This window comes from Haliotis cracherodii, unplaced genomic scaffold (genome assembly GCF_022045235.1).
Source record: "Haliotis cracherodii isolate W230 unplaced genomic scaffold, xgHalCrac1.p SCAF_4, whole genome shotgun sequence".
NCBI classification, from domain to species: domain Eukaryota; kingdom Metazoa; phylum Mollusca; class Gastropoda; order Lepetellida; family Haliotidae; genus Haliotis; species Haliotis cracherodii.
Genome location: NW_027266297.1, coordinates 26,216,115 through 26,231,460, shown reverse-complemented (window position 1 = coordinate 26,231,460; position 15,346 = coordinate 26,216,115). Strand labels below are relative to the sequence as shown.

The following is a 15,346-nucleotide window of genomic DNA, read 5'->3' as shown; positions in this document are numbered from 1 at the left end:
GGGAACATTGTGGATCTGTGGGTTCACTGGAGCTGTGGCACATTGTGACTGGGAATACTGGAGCTGTGGCACATTGTGACTGGGAATACTGGAGCTGTGGCACATTGTGACTAGGAATACTGGAGCTGTGGCACATTGTGACTAGGAATACTGAAGCTGTGGCACATTATGACTAGGAACACTGGAGCTGTGGCACATTGTGACTGGGAATACTGGAGCTGTGGCACATTGTGACTGGGAATACTGGAGCTGTGGCACATTGTGACTAGGAACACTGGAGCTGTGGCACATTGTGACTGGGAACACTGGAGCTGTGGCACATTGTGACTAGGAATACTGGAGCTGTGGCACATTGTGACTGGGAATACTGGAGCTGTGGCACATTGTGACTAGGAACACTGGAGCTGTGGCACATTGTGACTAGGAATACTGGAGCTGTGGCACATTGTGACTGGGAATACTGGAGCTGTGGCACATTGTGACTGGGAATACTGGAGCTGTGGCACATTGTGACTGGGAACACTGGAGCTGTGGCACATTGTGACTAGGAATACTGGAGCTGTGGCACATTGTGACTAGGAACACTGGAGCTGTGGCACATTGTGACTGGGAATACTGGAGCTGTGGCACATTGTGACTAGGAATACTGGAGCTGTGGCACATTGTGACTGGGAATACTGGAGCTGTGGCACATTGTGACTAGGAACACTGGAGCTGTGACGCATTGTGACTGGGAATACTGGAGCTGTGGCACATTGTGACTGGGAATACTGGAGCTGTGGCACATTGTGACTAGGAATACTGGAGCTGTGGCACATTGTGACTGGGAATACTGGAGCTGTGGCACATTGTGACTAGGGACACTGGAGCTGTGGCACATTGTGACTGGGAATATTGGAGCTGTGGCACATTGTGACTAGGAATACTGGAGCTGTGGCACATTGTGACTGGGAATACTGGAGCTGTGGCACATTTTGACTGGGAATACTGGAGCTGTGGCACATTGTGACTAGGAATACTGGAGCTGTGGCACATTGTGACTGGGAATACTGGAGCTGTGGCACATTGTGACTGGGAATACTGGAGCTGTGACACATTGTGACTAGGAACACTGGAGCTGTGGCACATTGTGACTGGGAACACGTGAGCTGTGGCACATTGTGACTGGGAACACTGGAGCTGTGGCACATTGTGACTGGGAATACTGGAGCTGTGGCACATTGTGACTGGGAACACTAGAGCTGTGACACATTGTGACTAGGAATACTGGAGCTGTGGCACATTGTGACTAGGAATACTGGAGCTGTGACACATTGTGACTGGGTACCCTGGAGCTGTGGCACATTGTGACTAGGAACACTGGAGCTGTGGCACATTGTGACTGGGAATACTGGAGCTGTGACACATTGTGACTGGGAACACTGGAGCTGTGGCACATTGTGACTAGGAATACTGGAGCTGTGGCACATTGTGACTGGGAATACTGGAGCTGTGGCACATTGTGACTGGGAACACTGGAGCTGTGGCACATTGTGACTGGGAATACTGGAGCTGTGGCACATCGTGACTGGGAACACTGGAGCTGTGGCACATTGTGACAAGGAATACTGGAGCTGTGACACATTGTGACTGGGAATACTGGAGCTGTGGCACATTGTGACTGGGAATACTGGAGCTGTGGCACATTGTGACTGGGAGCACTGGAGCTGTGGCACATTGTGACTGGGAACACTGGAGCTGTGGCACATTGTGACTGGGAATACTGGAGCTGTGGCACATTCTGACTGGGAATACTGGAGCTGTGGCACATCGTGACTGGGAATACTGGAGCTGTGGCACATTGTGACTGGGAACACTGGAGCTGTGGCACATTGTGACAGGGAAGACTGGGAATACCAGGTCACCTTTGTCACCTTGGTAATCTTGATGCCTGCAAAAATAGTGGCCCCTCATGAAAATATCTCCTTTTTCCCAGTCACGAGGAGCTTAAGACATTTACAATAAAGGGAGATGATTTGCGGGGAAGTAACTCTTGTGTGACAATAGTTCCGTCAAAGTGTTATGATTAGTGCAATTAAAACTTCACTTTTCTCAACTTCGGAAAACTCAGTCTTTCACGCTGATGTATATAATAAATATACTGCCTGGTATTTGGTTCAAATGCGTGGAAAGCATTTAACTTATTCATGCAAACAGTCTGGTGGGCACTGTTCCTAGTGAGACTCAGAACTTGCCAACCACCCCTCATATTTATTATCTTTCCGACAGTGATTAATGTTCTAATTTGATTGCCTCTTAAGACTTGTTAAATGGCCCATTGAAATAACGTAAAGTAATATGTATATTCCGAATATTCTATAGGGAACGACAATATTTCAGTATGTTCTGCTAATATAAGATGTGTCCATGTTTCAAACAGGGAATATGATCAAAGCATGATTTAATATATATGTTGACAGTGAAACTGAATATAATCAATTGTGTGAAACTCTTCCGGTTCAACTGACTGAGTGAATACGCTTTGTCAAATCCTGTTGTATATGCGCCCTCTCCCCATCACGAAAAATACCCTGGCCCCATTCGCTTTGTATATCATAGCTTCATCTGGGAAGTGACGTCACTATCACCATCTCCCATATCAGTTACTTTTGACGCTCAACAAGACTCGCACATTATGATAGAATAAATCCTGATTGGATTTGTAGCGCCGTGTCTTTCGAACCGTACACACAATATAGCAATATTAGGAAATAGGTCCACAATAATCCAGCGGATCATCATGTTTCGAGCACCATTTTAGTTATATCAGACTGTCATAAAATAACAGCTTTCTTAACTTCTATTTCAGTAACGCGTGCTTCAAACCAGCAAAGTTAATGCAACCTTTCGCCATATATGCAACTATGAACGTCTGAGGGGTTTCGTTTGCACAAAGCACAATGTTGTGTGTGGAGTCACATGTTTGCTTTCCAACATAGCAGATGATTGACGAAACGTTTTATTTCCATTAAAGGGGAAGTTCCTCGCTTTTCCTCTGTGTCAGTGCGAAATAGATTCGTCAATCTGCAGTCAAAAGACAGAATAACAACCTTCATCATTTGCCCATATGCCTTACCCTGTTTTGCCATGAGTGAGTGAGTGAGTTTGTTGTTTAACGCCGCACTCAGCAATACATGTATTTTATAACTTGGACACAGTTAGGATCCCCACCGTATAACCATATGTTGGCTGGTTGGTTTGCTGTTGAACGCCGCGCTCAGCAATATTCCAGCTATATGACGGCGGTTTGTAAACAATCGAGTCTGGACCAGACAATCCAGTGATTGATATCATGAACATCGATCCACGCAATTGGGATCAATGACATGCATCAACCAAGTCAGCGAGTCTGACCACCCGATCCCGTTAGTCACCTCTTACGACAAGCATAGTCGCCTTTTACGGCAAGCATGTGTTGCTGAAGACCAATTCTAGCCGGATCTTCATGGGTCGTTTTGCCATGAAGTAGATGGCCATTTGTCTTTAATCTCTCAGAAGACATCGACACTTGAATTGCATACAGCAATGGTTTATGGGTGGCTCTACCGTAAAAACATATTTACTTGACTGGTAAATCTAAGTTGATAAAAAAAGCATCATGAAATTACACAATAGTGGGTGAGTTGGGTTTAACAGTAACCTAGTTATATCATGGCGTGTCAGCTTAATGTGGGAGGAAAGTCCGAAGTGATGCAGGTCTTAGACGATTACCACTTCGGTGAAACCCACGAGCACGGTATGGTGCTGACAAACCTAGAAACATAATCGGGGCGAACCGGGATTCGAACCCACAATCATAGGTTACTGGCGTGCCCAAGGGACGCAACTCTGCACAGCGAATCGCGGCGCCTTAGACGACTTGGCCACCCGTGCCCCCTGAAATTACACAATAATGGCCAGTCTGGAGAAACAGCAGTGATTCAGACAGTAATGAGATGACAGGATTTGAACTTTTATTTCAGTAACGCGTTCTAATCCAGCGATGTTTAAACAACTCTTGACCAGAAATGCCGCGATAAAATGTTGTTTGTGGAGTCAAAGATTTAGTGTTCTACACAGCAGTATATTGACGACATATTTTCACCTCCATTGAAGCGGATGTTCAACCTGCAGTAAACAGAACAATAAAAAGTTTCAGCTATCTTAACTTACAATGGAAAATATACATGTATCTTGAAATAGAGGAATATATATATTCGGAGCTTCCAAAACACTCATCATCGTTTTCCCCCGACGTGTCGTGACATTAGATGGACTTTCATCTTTAATTCCCCAAAGCGGATTAATTACTTTTTCTGTTGCTATTCACCTCTGAAAATATCGACACTTCGATACCACAAAATGTTGCAATATTAATATAAATGCAATGCATAAACTGAATGAATGCGAAATATTTGCTTGAAGCATTCGTAAATGTACAACGGATAAAAAACATTTGTTTTTCTCTATAATATTTCAGTATGTTGGAGCCTGGGTTCGCCTTCAGATACTTCTGCCTAAAAAATGAGATTGTAGAGGTGGGAAATGCAAATGTAGTGAGTTCAGCACTTAGATTTTGATAACAGGGTCCGTGATCAACGCAATTTTATTATGCCCAAACAAAGGGAATTAACTGTGGATGATTTAAACATATGTCCGACAGAGTTACTTACCTTTGACCGCAGCTGAATGCTTGCAACACAAGGCATTATTATCACAACAATGAAATACAATCTGCAACCACTGTTTAAACATTTCCTTGTTGTTTTTCCGTCTTGTTTACTTAATGACGGTTCCACTGACACAGAAACATAGTGTGTACATGATAGGCACGGATCCAGGATTTAAAAAACCCGCGGGGTTTCCTCTCCCCGACACCCCCAACAAACCCTCCCCCAGATCCACCACTGCATGCATATGAAGTAAAGCAAAGGCACGAAAAGCAACATTCGTCACCACTCGCCCCTTTCCGTAACCTGCAAGAAGACTCGTCCCCCTCATTCGTCACCACTCGCCCCTTTCCTAACCTGCAAGAAGACTCGTCCCTTTCATTCGTCACCTCTCGCCCCTTTCCGTAACCTGCAAGATGACTCGTCCCCCTCATTTGTCACCGCTCGCCCCTTTCCGTAACCTGCAATATCGTCTTGTCCCGGAATAACATGAGTTGGTCACGAATGGAAGAGCAATACATCATTGCAGCGAGAGGGAAAGCCCTAACATGTACTGCCTATTCTTTATTTACTTATATTTTCTCCAAGCCAAATTTCATGAAGATGGACTGTGTGATACATTCAGAACATCCACGCACAGAGGTACACCGAATGACAGAAAGTACTGCAACGGAAACGTCCGATTTCTCGGTAACTATGACGTCACTATGAGTATAATGACGTCACGCTATTGTCCGTCATTGTCTAAGCAATACTGCAGCAGCAACAAGACACGGATCACGTATCTCGAGTTTTATACCGCTACGGAAATATTCTACAGTCGACAAGCGTTTCAAAGGTAAGATAATGCAACAATGTATTGATTATGTTTTAAGTCATGTCATGAAAATCGAACTTCAGTTCTAATCCCCATTTGTCCTGAGCTATTTGTTATATACATGGTCCTGTTTGATCAAGTAAAATACATCTTTCAAATCTCATATAAATACTATACTTTTTTCCAGTCATTCGCGGAGACCAAAATGTCGGTCGTCAGACTGTCGAAGTCCGAGTGTGAGGGGTTCGATCCCGAGGTGGCGGAATGTTTTGCTCCTACAGAACCAATAGGTAGGTGTACTATGATATACGTTTTTAAACATATTAGAATCTAAAGTTACCTATCAAGGTTGATTCCGAAACCAATTTGTTTCTATCAATTTGCCTTAATCAGGGTTCACAAAGACCGCGCGTTTCCCAACCAGTCAAAGAATACTCAGCTCACTACATAAACATGATTTTGTCAAACCGTGTCAGGTATGAAATGTATATGTTTATATTTCAGAATTTCATTATTCGGCTCCAAAGTTTGCCACAATCAAGCCAACTCCCATCCGCCCCGAGCCGATGGACTGTGTTAAGGAGAACAAACACGCCAAGGAGCACGAGCTCCACGTGCAGCTAAAGGATGTCCTGGCCGAGGCGGACACTCTCCGCGTTGATCTCCGAGATGCTGGACTCCGTATTCAATCTCTGGACATGAACAACCTCCATCTTCAGAAACAAGTCAGACAACTCTCGGACCAGAAAGTCTCTCTCGGGGAGCAGGCGAATCGCTTGGTGAAGGAGGTTGACAAGTTGAAAGATAAGGGACTTCCTGCATATGTAGCAGGCGGCGAAGGTGTTGGACTTTCCCAGACCACGTGCTTGGATCAGTTGAACCAATCAAGCAGTGTGTTGCGTCATAGAAAGGACAATATCCCCAAAGGGTGCCATCAGGAACTCCCTCGACGTAATATGTCCTCAAATAACGACGTAATATCAAGCTCAGCCCATGTTCAGAGGTCGAACTCGTTTTTTAGTCGTTTGAGCAAACTTTTTAGAAGAAACAAATTTTAATGTATGTCATTGTTTGTTTATAAATCAAAATGATACTTCAAGAACCACATCTGTGTTGTTTGTTTCACATAAACTGTTGCTTTTCATTCAGCCAATCTACTAAGGAATGAGGGGCAGTGGGGTAGCCCAGTGGTTAAAGTGTTCGCCCGTCACGCCGAAGACCCAGGTTCGATTCCCAACATGGAGACAATGTGTGAAGCCTATTTCTGGTGTCCCCCGCCGTGATATTGCTGGAATATTGCTAAAAGTGGCGGAAGACCATACTCACTCACATTAAGGCATGTGTCTAATCACAACGTTGTTGATTACCAGTGAATATTCGGGTTAGAATTGGTCTTCAACAACCCATACTTGTCGTAAGAGGCGAATATAACGGGATTGGGTGGTCAGGATATCTGACTGTTGATGCACGTCATCGTTTCCCAAAAACATGGACCGATGCTCATGATGTCAATCACTGGATTGTCTGGTCCAGACTCGATTATATACAGACCTCCGTCATATAACTGGAATATTGCTGAGTGCAGCGTTAAACAACAAACAACATTGTTGACAGTACAGGTTTCGATAAGTACCGCGTAACAAATGGTTCACACAAGCTCACTTTGCTATTTCGTCCTGTTTCTGTAATAACTGTATGAGGCTTGGTTGGCCAAGTGCTTTACGGCGCCGCACTTCGCTTCTCAGAATTGTGTCCCTTTTCAGTGCCAGGATCCGTTGATCGTGAGTGCGAATACAGAATTATCCTCCTTAAAGTCTTTAGCCTGTCAGCTCCATGCCAGCTTTCGGGATAGAACGATGACAAGTCTAAGCCATATTTGGCTTTCTTTCAAACCTAAGCGGACACATCGTTGCATATAAAATACTGAAATGCTATTAAATCTGTTGTAAACATCTATAACTCAATAGCATACAACAATAAGATCAATAAGATATTAGAGGAAAGGGCTTTACACAGTCCGGGAAAAGGCATATCATCAGAAATAGAACAGTAATATTAATGAAGGACTATATGCATGTTTAGATCAGACAGACTGGTGAATGAAGATTTCTAGCATGGTTGGAGGCGAGATCAAAGAGAGCGTCCAGGTTATATCGTCATTCTATTATAATAAATCAAAGTAGAATGGATATATAATACACTAGATAAACGAGGATGAGATCATACCGGCTACTCATCATCTATATATACTACTCAAAAGAAGTTACGAATCATCTGATTCTTCCATATTACAATAGTTAATCTCTCATGCCATGACAGATTAACATTACCAATATGAAAGAAGTGGGTGATCCTTAACTTCTTTTGAGTAGTATATATACATATAGTACCGTGCGTTGTGAATAAAATCCCCATTCGTTGAAATCACATTCACGACAAAGCTTTTACTATTTCAGTTATGTATTCTACATTCAATGAACCAAACTACGAAGTTCCACTGTAAATCCGACCTCAGTCTTTACAGAGACTTCACATTGGCGTTGCTTTACATTTGTGTGTGGCAAGGAGAAATATATAGATAATGTTTCATATAATGTTATGCATGTACTAGTTATATAATAACTTTTTTGTCGTTTTGCACGGATTTCCAAGTGGTCTAAGACTTCACTATTCGCTTTGCACAGTTGCGTCCCTTAGGCGTGTCAGGATCCTAAAACTGTCCATTCGAATCCCAATTCATCCTGATTGTGATCCTTGTTTTTCTCAGCACCAAAGCCGTACTAATGCTGACAAGGCACTCTCGATGTGAATTAACTGAAATTATCCAACCCATGCATGGACTATATGACTCTCGTCCTTGCAGGCAAACACGTTCACTGACCAGATATCGGTGCAATGTTTACATGAAAATGCGTGTTTGATAATTATCTGTAAAACATATATGTAAAAGTTGTTTTATATGGCAAGCAGTCTATTCTTGTGTAAAAGTATGCCGAGGATTGCGAAAAATCAATTGAAGTACGGCACAGTACCAAAGTGTGTAATTTAGGAGGCATAAATCCGAAGTTTCATAAATGCGAACAAAGACCACTCCCATTTTTCGCATTTAATTCACGCTCGCGTTAATTTCATGATTTACAGTACATGCTTCGAATGGTTACATTTCGAGTGGCAGTACCTTTTTATTCACATAATGTACCACGGATAGCAAAACTCATATATTCAGTCTGAGAGAGTACAGGATAACTCTATGTTGAAGCAGTGGTATAGGGTGATATGCACTTTAACACTCTTAGAACTTCCTTCCTTCACGTTCAAGAGGAAGCTCAGTGGATGATCACTCTACATGATCTGGTTTGTTCTTGATTTCTTGTACGTACTATGTTGAACTTGGTGTTGGTTTTACTTTATGACTTTACAAATCCGTAGATGATGCCCATGATGTCAATCACTGGGTTGTCTGGTCCAGACTCGATTATTGACAGACCGCCATCATATAGGTGGAACATTCACCAGTGCTAAGTGCAGCGTTAAACAACAAACCAAACAAAACACTCACTAAGAAAAACCCCACACGCGGTCACTCACTCGCTAAATCGTCACTCGTAACTATGACGCTGTCTCACTCACTCTCAACAGAGTTGATCATTTAGGTGACATGTTCCATTTAAACAAATAACAGTGATTCGCGACCCAGTAACCGTACAGTCAAATAAGAGAAATATTTTCTGCGAAATGGCAGAGTATTGCATTTACAGATCCCAGATAGCTTAACTGACTTTTGAAATTGTTTCTTTAATGATGCCTGAATTAGAGACTTTCTTAAAACAGACTCTGCGTACTTGGGGGCGGGAAAAATACAGTCACACAGGGTGTGGTTGATAATAAACAGATCATCGATCACAGATGAGGTCCGATCAGTTCGTCGCGATGAAGGTATTAACATATCTAATTTATTATCTGTTGCGATGTCGGCAGATTTATTCCTGGCATATCTCTATGTGAGCAGCAGAAAATACCATGAAAGGGAAACGTTATTTAAAATGACTATTTGTTATTCAATCCCAATACAGTTGACACGCCTCCCTTTACCCTTTGACCTTTCAATTGTTTGACCAATCACGAATCGTCATTTATTCTATGCAGTTTAACTGGCAAGAATCATGGCGGCAGTCCCACCGCTTGCTCAGGTTCGTTCGATTTGATAGTGGTATTAAATGGTTATTCTCCATGCATATGCACGTGATTCTGTCAAGACACCTTGTGAGCTTAAGTAGAAATTGAATTTGCATTACATCAGATCGTCTGATGACATGTTCATAATTGATGAGGCCAAGCGATTAGATGAAATTTGAACGGTAAATTGGAGGACGATCATCTCGAGTGTCATCTAAGTTCGTGATGCGGTATTTCTGCGTAGTAATTAAGCCCTTTGGATTATTGATAATATTTATTTCTTCGTTTTTGTATATGCATATATTCTGTAAGATTTAAGCGGTAATGCCACGAAACTTGAAGTTATTTTCGCCATGTTGCTCACTAATGACATACTGTAGGCTCTTGTCGCTGTCAGAGTCATGTCACTTCGTCTGCTCAAGTGTAGAAACTGAAATATCCTTCATACTCAAGATGCTCAACTAAATGTCAAGCTGTCTTGCTGTTCTAATTTCAGTTATGGTCTTGTTTCCAATAACGCTTGTATTCAACGCATGTCTCACTTGGCCTCTCTTGCAGATATTTTGTGTTAAAAGAAGGGCCCAAAAGTAGGCCTAGCTGTTCGGATTTCTTACCTCACCAGCATGTCAAAATGTTATGATTGTTTAATTATTTGTATATTGTGATGGATTTACCTACCTACATATATATATATATATATATATATTTGTGTGACTTAACACTGACTTTTGACTATTCAAATGTGTTCATGCATTGGGGAAAACATTTTGTTTAGGTTTGTAAGGCCACAATGATATAATTATTAGATTTTCACCCAAATCTTTCAATATTGTGAACCTGGAAGCATTTATTTATGTATATATTTGTCCAATGAACTGTTCAACACATTTGTTAACATTTAATGGATGTGATTCTCATAAGGCATGACTGTTTGGTAGTTGCATGAACATGATAAGGTTATGCGAAAATGATCCTGTCTTGGTGAAAGCGGCTACAATAGTTTGGCAAAAATATCCCATTACTGGTCACAGATTCACGAAAGCAGACCCATGTTAAAAAAACATATTCAAATAAAGTAAACGTTGTAGATAAACATATTCATTGATGACATACTTGGTTTGATGCTTGTCAGCCAATGGTAATATTATTAATCATTCATCTGTCATACATAGACATACATTTCTTTGGACAGATGTAGCACTAAGCAGTTTCAATGTGTTATTTGAAGACAAATCACACCATGCATCGACATGACTGTGTGATCATTGCACGATTGATTGTGTGGATCTTTACTCTATGATATGTACAATGACGTATGGTACATAATATTGTTGATGTATGTAGAACAATAGATTTGGTTAACATCATTATCATCATATTTAATCACAAACTAACTTAGTTGTTGGTGCACAGTTGCTCACAGGTTACTTGCTGCTAACATAGCTGATTTTGCAAATTGCAATGAATCAGCGACTTTGCCTCAATTTACAGGAATATGGGATGGGTTTGCCATTATTCAAGAGCCTCAATTTTTAAATTAAAAGAGGATGCATTAAATGGATTCTAAATGACAGCCATACTTGCTGACTTTGTTTTTCCAAAGCGAGTTTCTGCGACATGATGAGCAACCATATGTGAAAGAAGAGGGCTGTGTTAAAAAGGAAGAAAGCTATTATTGCTGGAATGGGCATGATAGGAAGTGGTAGGAAGTGGAAAGGAAAAACTCTGTAACGTTAGAATTTTGTCACAAAATTCACATATACAATGATGTAAGTATTGTAGAATTTTACAGCTGTTCACTTGATATAGTTAAGAGCTAGACAAAGACTTGATGTATTTTGTATGGCCTGACAATATTTGTTGTTATCTTGATTATAATAAGAGAATGTGATTCTTTTCAGATCGTGGGCAGTCACATTGGAGTGTATGAAGGCTACTACCAACAGGTTGGTGACAAACAACCTTTCTTCGTTGTCACTAGTTATCTGCCGTCTACCTTCCTTGTTCACCATAAATGTATTACATTGTATACTTCTCCAAAAGATAAATTTTGCTTAAAGGCAAAATACCTAATTACCAACGACCATGCCTTTCACTCGTTCTGGTAATCTCTGTGTTTTGGATTTCCCATCATAGTGTTTCCCGTAAGCACTATGAAAGCGCAGTGCACGTTCAGTCTGCACTTTTCACTCCAAATCATTCAAGTGATGAAACTTTGCATGGATGATCCATGGGTATACTCTCAAGTTCTGATCATGACCGTGCCATGCTGACTTGAGTTACCATGGCAATGGTGTTGAAATGGCAGTTTGTGATATCCCAGCCCCAGTAGTGTTGATCAATGCACTAGCTGATGTGACGGTCAATCGGTGTTGTGCCTGCTTCAGGTTTCAGTCTGAATGTGCACATTGCTGACTGCTGTCAGCTGTAACCATGGTAATAAAACAGCAAAGCTCACACAGCAGGCAAAGGCCATGTTTGGCCTTCATTTTTTTAAACTTGCTGTCTAGAATTATTTGAAACCTTTTGGCTATTTAGACTAATCCACTGGGTCTTAAGCATGTGAAGTGTTTGCATGCTCATCATGGTTATTAGGGTGGCTGTCATTTTTACAACTGTTTGGCACTGTCCAAGTAGAAAAAAGAGAATGTTTATCTGCTTTTACGCCGATGCCATGAAAAGATACCCAACTTGGCACATTTAATGATCCACTGCCTCCGTGGTCTTGTGGTAGAGCGTCCACCCAGAGTGTGGAAGGTCCGGGGTTTGATCCCCGGCCGAGTCATACAAAAAGAGTGAGTGAGCACCATTAGCATGACCTTCACCCAGGAGGGGGGCGGTCGGGTAGCTTAGTGGTTAAAGCGTTCGCTCGTCACTCCGAAGACCCGGGTTCGATTCCCGACATGGGTACAATGTGTGAAGCCCATTTCTGGTGTCCCCCGCCGTGATATTGCTGGAATATTGCTAAAAGCGGCGTAAAACCATACTCACTCACTCACCCAGGAGGGTATACTGTCGAGGGTATATTTGTGTTCAGTGGTGGTTTTCTGGCGCGAGGCTGGCCGCGTTATAACAAAAGATGATTAAAGATGGTACTTGTTGTTACCCTGCCCTGTGCTCTGCATTAAGGGGCTAAAATAAGTACTGGTTCGCACTGAGTCAGAATACTGTGTCTGAGTGGGCTAAGCATGTTAGACTGCAGCATGGTATCTGAGAGGTCTAGGACAATAATTTGAATAAGACCTGCTTAAGTCCGGAATAGTACAAGCAGCCACACACTCACTCAGGCCTCAAAGTTAAATTTTTTACCAAGTAGCCATATGGCTACAAGTATTTTTTTCCAGGTAGCCAGTGGTAAAATCAAGAAGTCAAGCCCATATTGTAGGTAGCCAAAAGCATTTGAAATGATCTTTTATCAAATAACTATTATAATATGTACAAGTCATTGCACTAGTCTTGAAATTGTATATTAGTGGAAACTGTACTTGAAATTTGTTATTTGTGACTCAAACAATGATGCAATTTATGTTACTAGATTGTTAAGGTATATCCTTGCTTATCCAGTGAGCATTCGACTTTCATTGTCGACTTTAGGAGGTATTATACGCATGTACAATTATTAGCAGACATGTTTTCCACAATCAGCTATTATTTATTTTTGCGTCTTAAAATGTGAAGCAATAGAATTTAGTTGCCACAAGATATTTTTCAAGGTAGTCATTTGGCTACCTCCGAATTTTAGAGTGTAGACAAATTGAAATTTAGGTCGAATTGGCGACCGTTTTAGTCGCAACTTTGAGGCCTGTCACTACACGTCTTTGGACTCTGCAACACAAGTGCAATAATACTCAACCCCATTTCATCTCCCCTCTCCTGAATCACCCGTCCTAGAAAATTGCCAGAAATTTGTCAGTTCAAAATTTGAAGACGTTTGTTAAAGCTCTCATGTTAACAATGGCAGTGGATATCTGGAATTAGTCATGTGAAGACAGAGCTAAAGATAAGCAGGGTATTTGCCTAAAATACCCCCCCCCCCCCCCCCCCCCCCCAAAAAAAAATATATATATTCAAAACCCAATTACTTTCCATTAACTTGCGTACAGACACGCGTACATTTGATGAAAAACTCAGATGTATAAAAACAGCACTCGTAAATACCCAATGAAGCTTTTTCAGCATGCGTACAATGGAGCTAATTTCCAAAACACATTGACAATTACGAGCTAATTTTTCTACCGAGTCAAGTCTATATATTCAAAACAGTTATATACATATATCTAAAACATTATTTCATATTTTTTAAAATCTTAAAATGTTCACTAATTTTGGGAAAAACCCAATAGAGTGATGAATAGATGAGTGAAAAAATATTGGTTACACAATGAAAAATGTAAAAACCCAATTAAGATAGAAACCCTAGAGTAAAAAGTCAATTGCTCAAAAAGTTATCTGGAGCTCTGGAAGCACACCATTGAAAGCTGGTATTGGAATATTAATGCATATAGGAGCTATCTTTTGTCAGCTTTAGCTGACATTTGAAGTTGTTGAATATGTAATGAGGTGAGCCAAGCAAACTGTATGCAATGGTTCTCTGATATGTGCATCTCACATATTCGTGTATGGTACATGGCATGCTGGTAATACTAATAGGTCAGTTGGGGAATTTTGTTTATTTATTTATAACTCAATGTAAGATGATTTACAGGGAGGTGAGGTTTGCTGAGCTGCTATGGGGTTTAATGTTGTATTTAAGATTATTGCACTTATATAGTGACTGTGTGTGTGTTCGTGTGTGTGTTCGTGTGTGTTCGTGTGTGTGTGTTCGTGTGTGTGTGTTCGTGTGTGTGTGTGTGTGTGTGTGTGTGTGTGTGTGTGTGTGTGTGTGTGTGTGTGTGTGTGTGTGTGTGTGTATGTCTGTGTTTTAGCAGCTTGGATTACTACCGATTTTATGGTGCTAGCCCACTGATATACCATGCTGCAGTTTAACATTCATACTCCACGCTGACAAAGTATACTGTTTCCAAGCCAACCAGTCCTTGTTTTATCCTCTTAATGCTGTGTGCCAGGCAGGGTAACAACAAGTACCATCTTTTAACATCTTTATCCAGCCATCCGCTAGGCCACGGAGAGACGGAGAAGAGTTTTTTCATTGTGAGATTTTTCAATTTCCTGTCATGATCAATCATTAATCAATTGATCAATGCCCCATGAAAATCCGGGTTAGAATCTTCAGCAACCCATGTTTGTTGTAAGAGGCGACTATCAGGATCAGGTGGTCTGGTTCACTGACTTGGTTGATGCTTGTCATATTATTCCACTTGCTCAGATTGATGTTCTTGATGTCAATCACTGGATTGTCTGATCCAGACTTGATTATTTACAGTCAGCTGTCATATACCTGAATTACTAATGAGTGTGCCGTTAAGCAACAGACAGACAAAGAATTTATCAACAATTGCATTTTTGGACTAAAGTTCTTTAATGTCAATTCTTTCACGATGTACATTAAAACTCCACATTTTTCTCTGAATGTTCTGTGTAGACTAGGGACGGGTATTGGAGGTTTAAATTTTGAACTCAGAAGCAATCTCATGTACATTAAGATGTGAACTGAAGTTCATAAATGGAGTAAAACAAGATGCTGGTTCAACATAATGCTCACTCA

The 15,346-nt window shown here is 41.2% G+C and overlaps 3 protein-coding genes across 5 annotated transcripts in view; 2 read left to right on the top strand and 1 right to left on the bottom strand.

Annotated features, from left to right (window-relative positions):
• Window positions 1-1,235: 1,235 nt before the first annotated feature.
• LOC139479349 (uncharacterized) lies at window positions 1,236-1,841 on the bottom strand. The gene has a single exon (XM_071262207.1). The coding sequence runs from the start codon at window positions 1,839-1,841 to the stop codon at window positions 1,236-1,238; it is 606 nt and encodes a 201-aa protein (XP_071118308.1).
• Window positions 1,842-5,710: 3,869 nt separating this feature from the next.
• LOC139478206 (uncharacterized) lies at window positions 5,711-6,563 on the top strand. Its single transcript, XM_071260584.1, has 2 exons — window positions 5,711-5,795; window positions 6,010-6,563. The coding sequence occupies exons 1-2, from the start codon at window positions 5,711-5,713 to the stop codon at window positions 6,561-6,563; spliced, it is 639 nt and encodes a 212-aa protein (XP_071116685.1).
• A 3,099-nt stretch (window positions 6,564-9,662) lies between these two features.
• LOC139478970 (epidermal growth factor receptor substrate 15-like 1) overlaps window positions 9,663-15,346 on the top strand; it is a 47,099-nt gene continuing 41,415 nt past the window's right edge. For all 3 annotated transcript variants that reach the window (XM_071261687.1, XM_071261686.1, XM_071261688.1), the window contains exons 1-2: window positions 9,663-9,695; window positions 11,583-11,627. In XM_071261687.1, the coding sequence (XP_071117788.1) occupies window positions 9,669-9,695; window positions 11,583-11,627 (72 nt within the window). In that variant the 5' untranslated portion in view covers window positions 9,663-9,668. The remainder of the gene's footprint in view (window positions 9,696-11,582; window positions 11,628-15,346) is intronic.

Excerpts from the sequence above, each read along its gene's own strand:
- LOC139479349 (XM_071262207.1), bottom strand. The coding sequence starts at position 1,841 with ATGTGCCACAGCTCCAGTATTCCCAGTCACGATGTGCCACAGCTCCAG.
- LOC139478206 (XM_071260584.1), top strand. The coding sequence starts at position 5,711 with ATGTCGGTCGTCAGACTGTCGAAGTCCGAGTGTGAGGGGTTCGATCCC. Across the intron at positions 5,796-6,009 it reads TGCTCCTACAGAACCAATAG|AATTTCATTATTCGGCTCCA; the intron begins GTAGGTGTACTA and ends TTTATATTTCAG.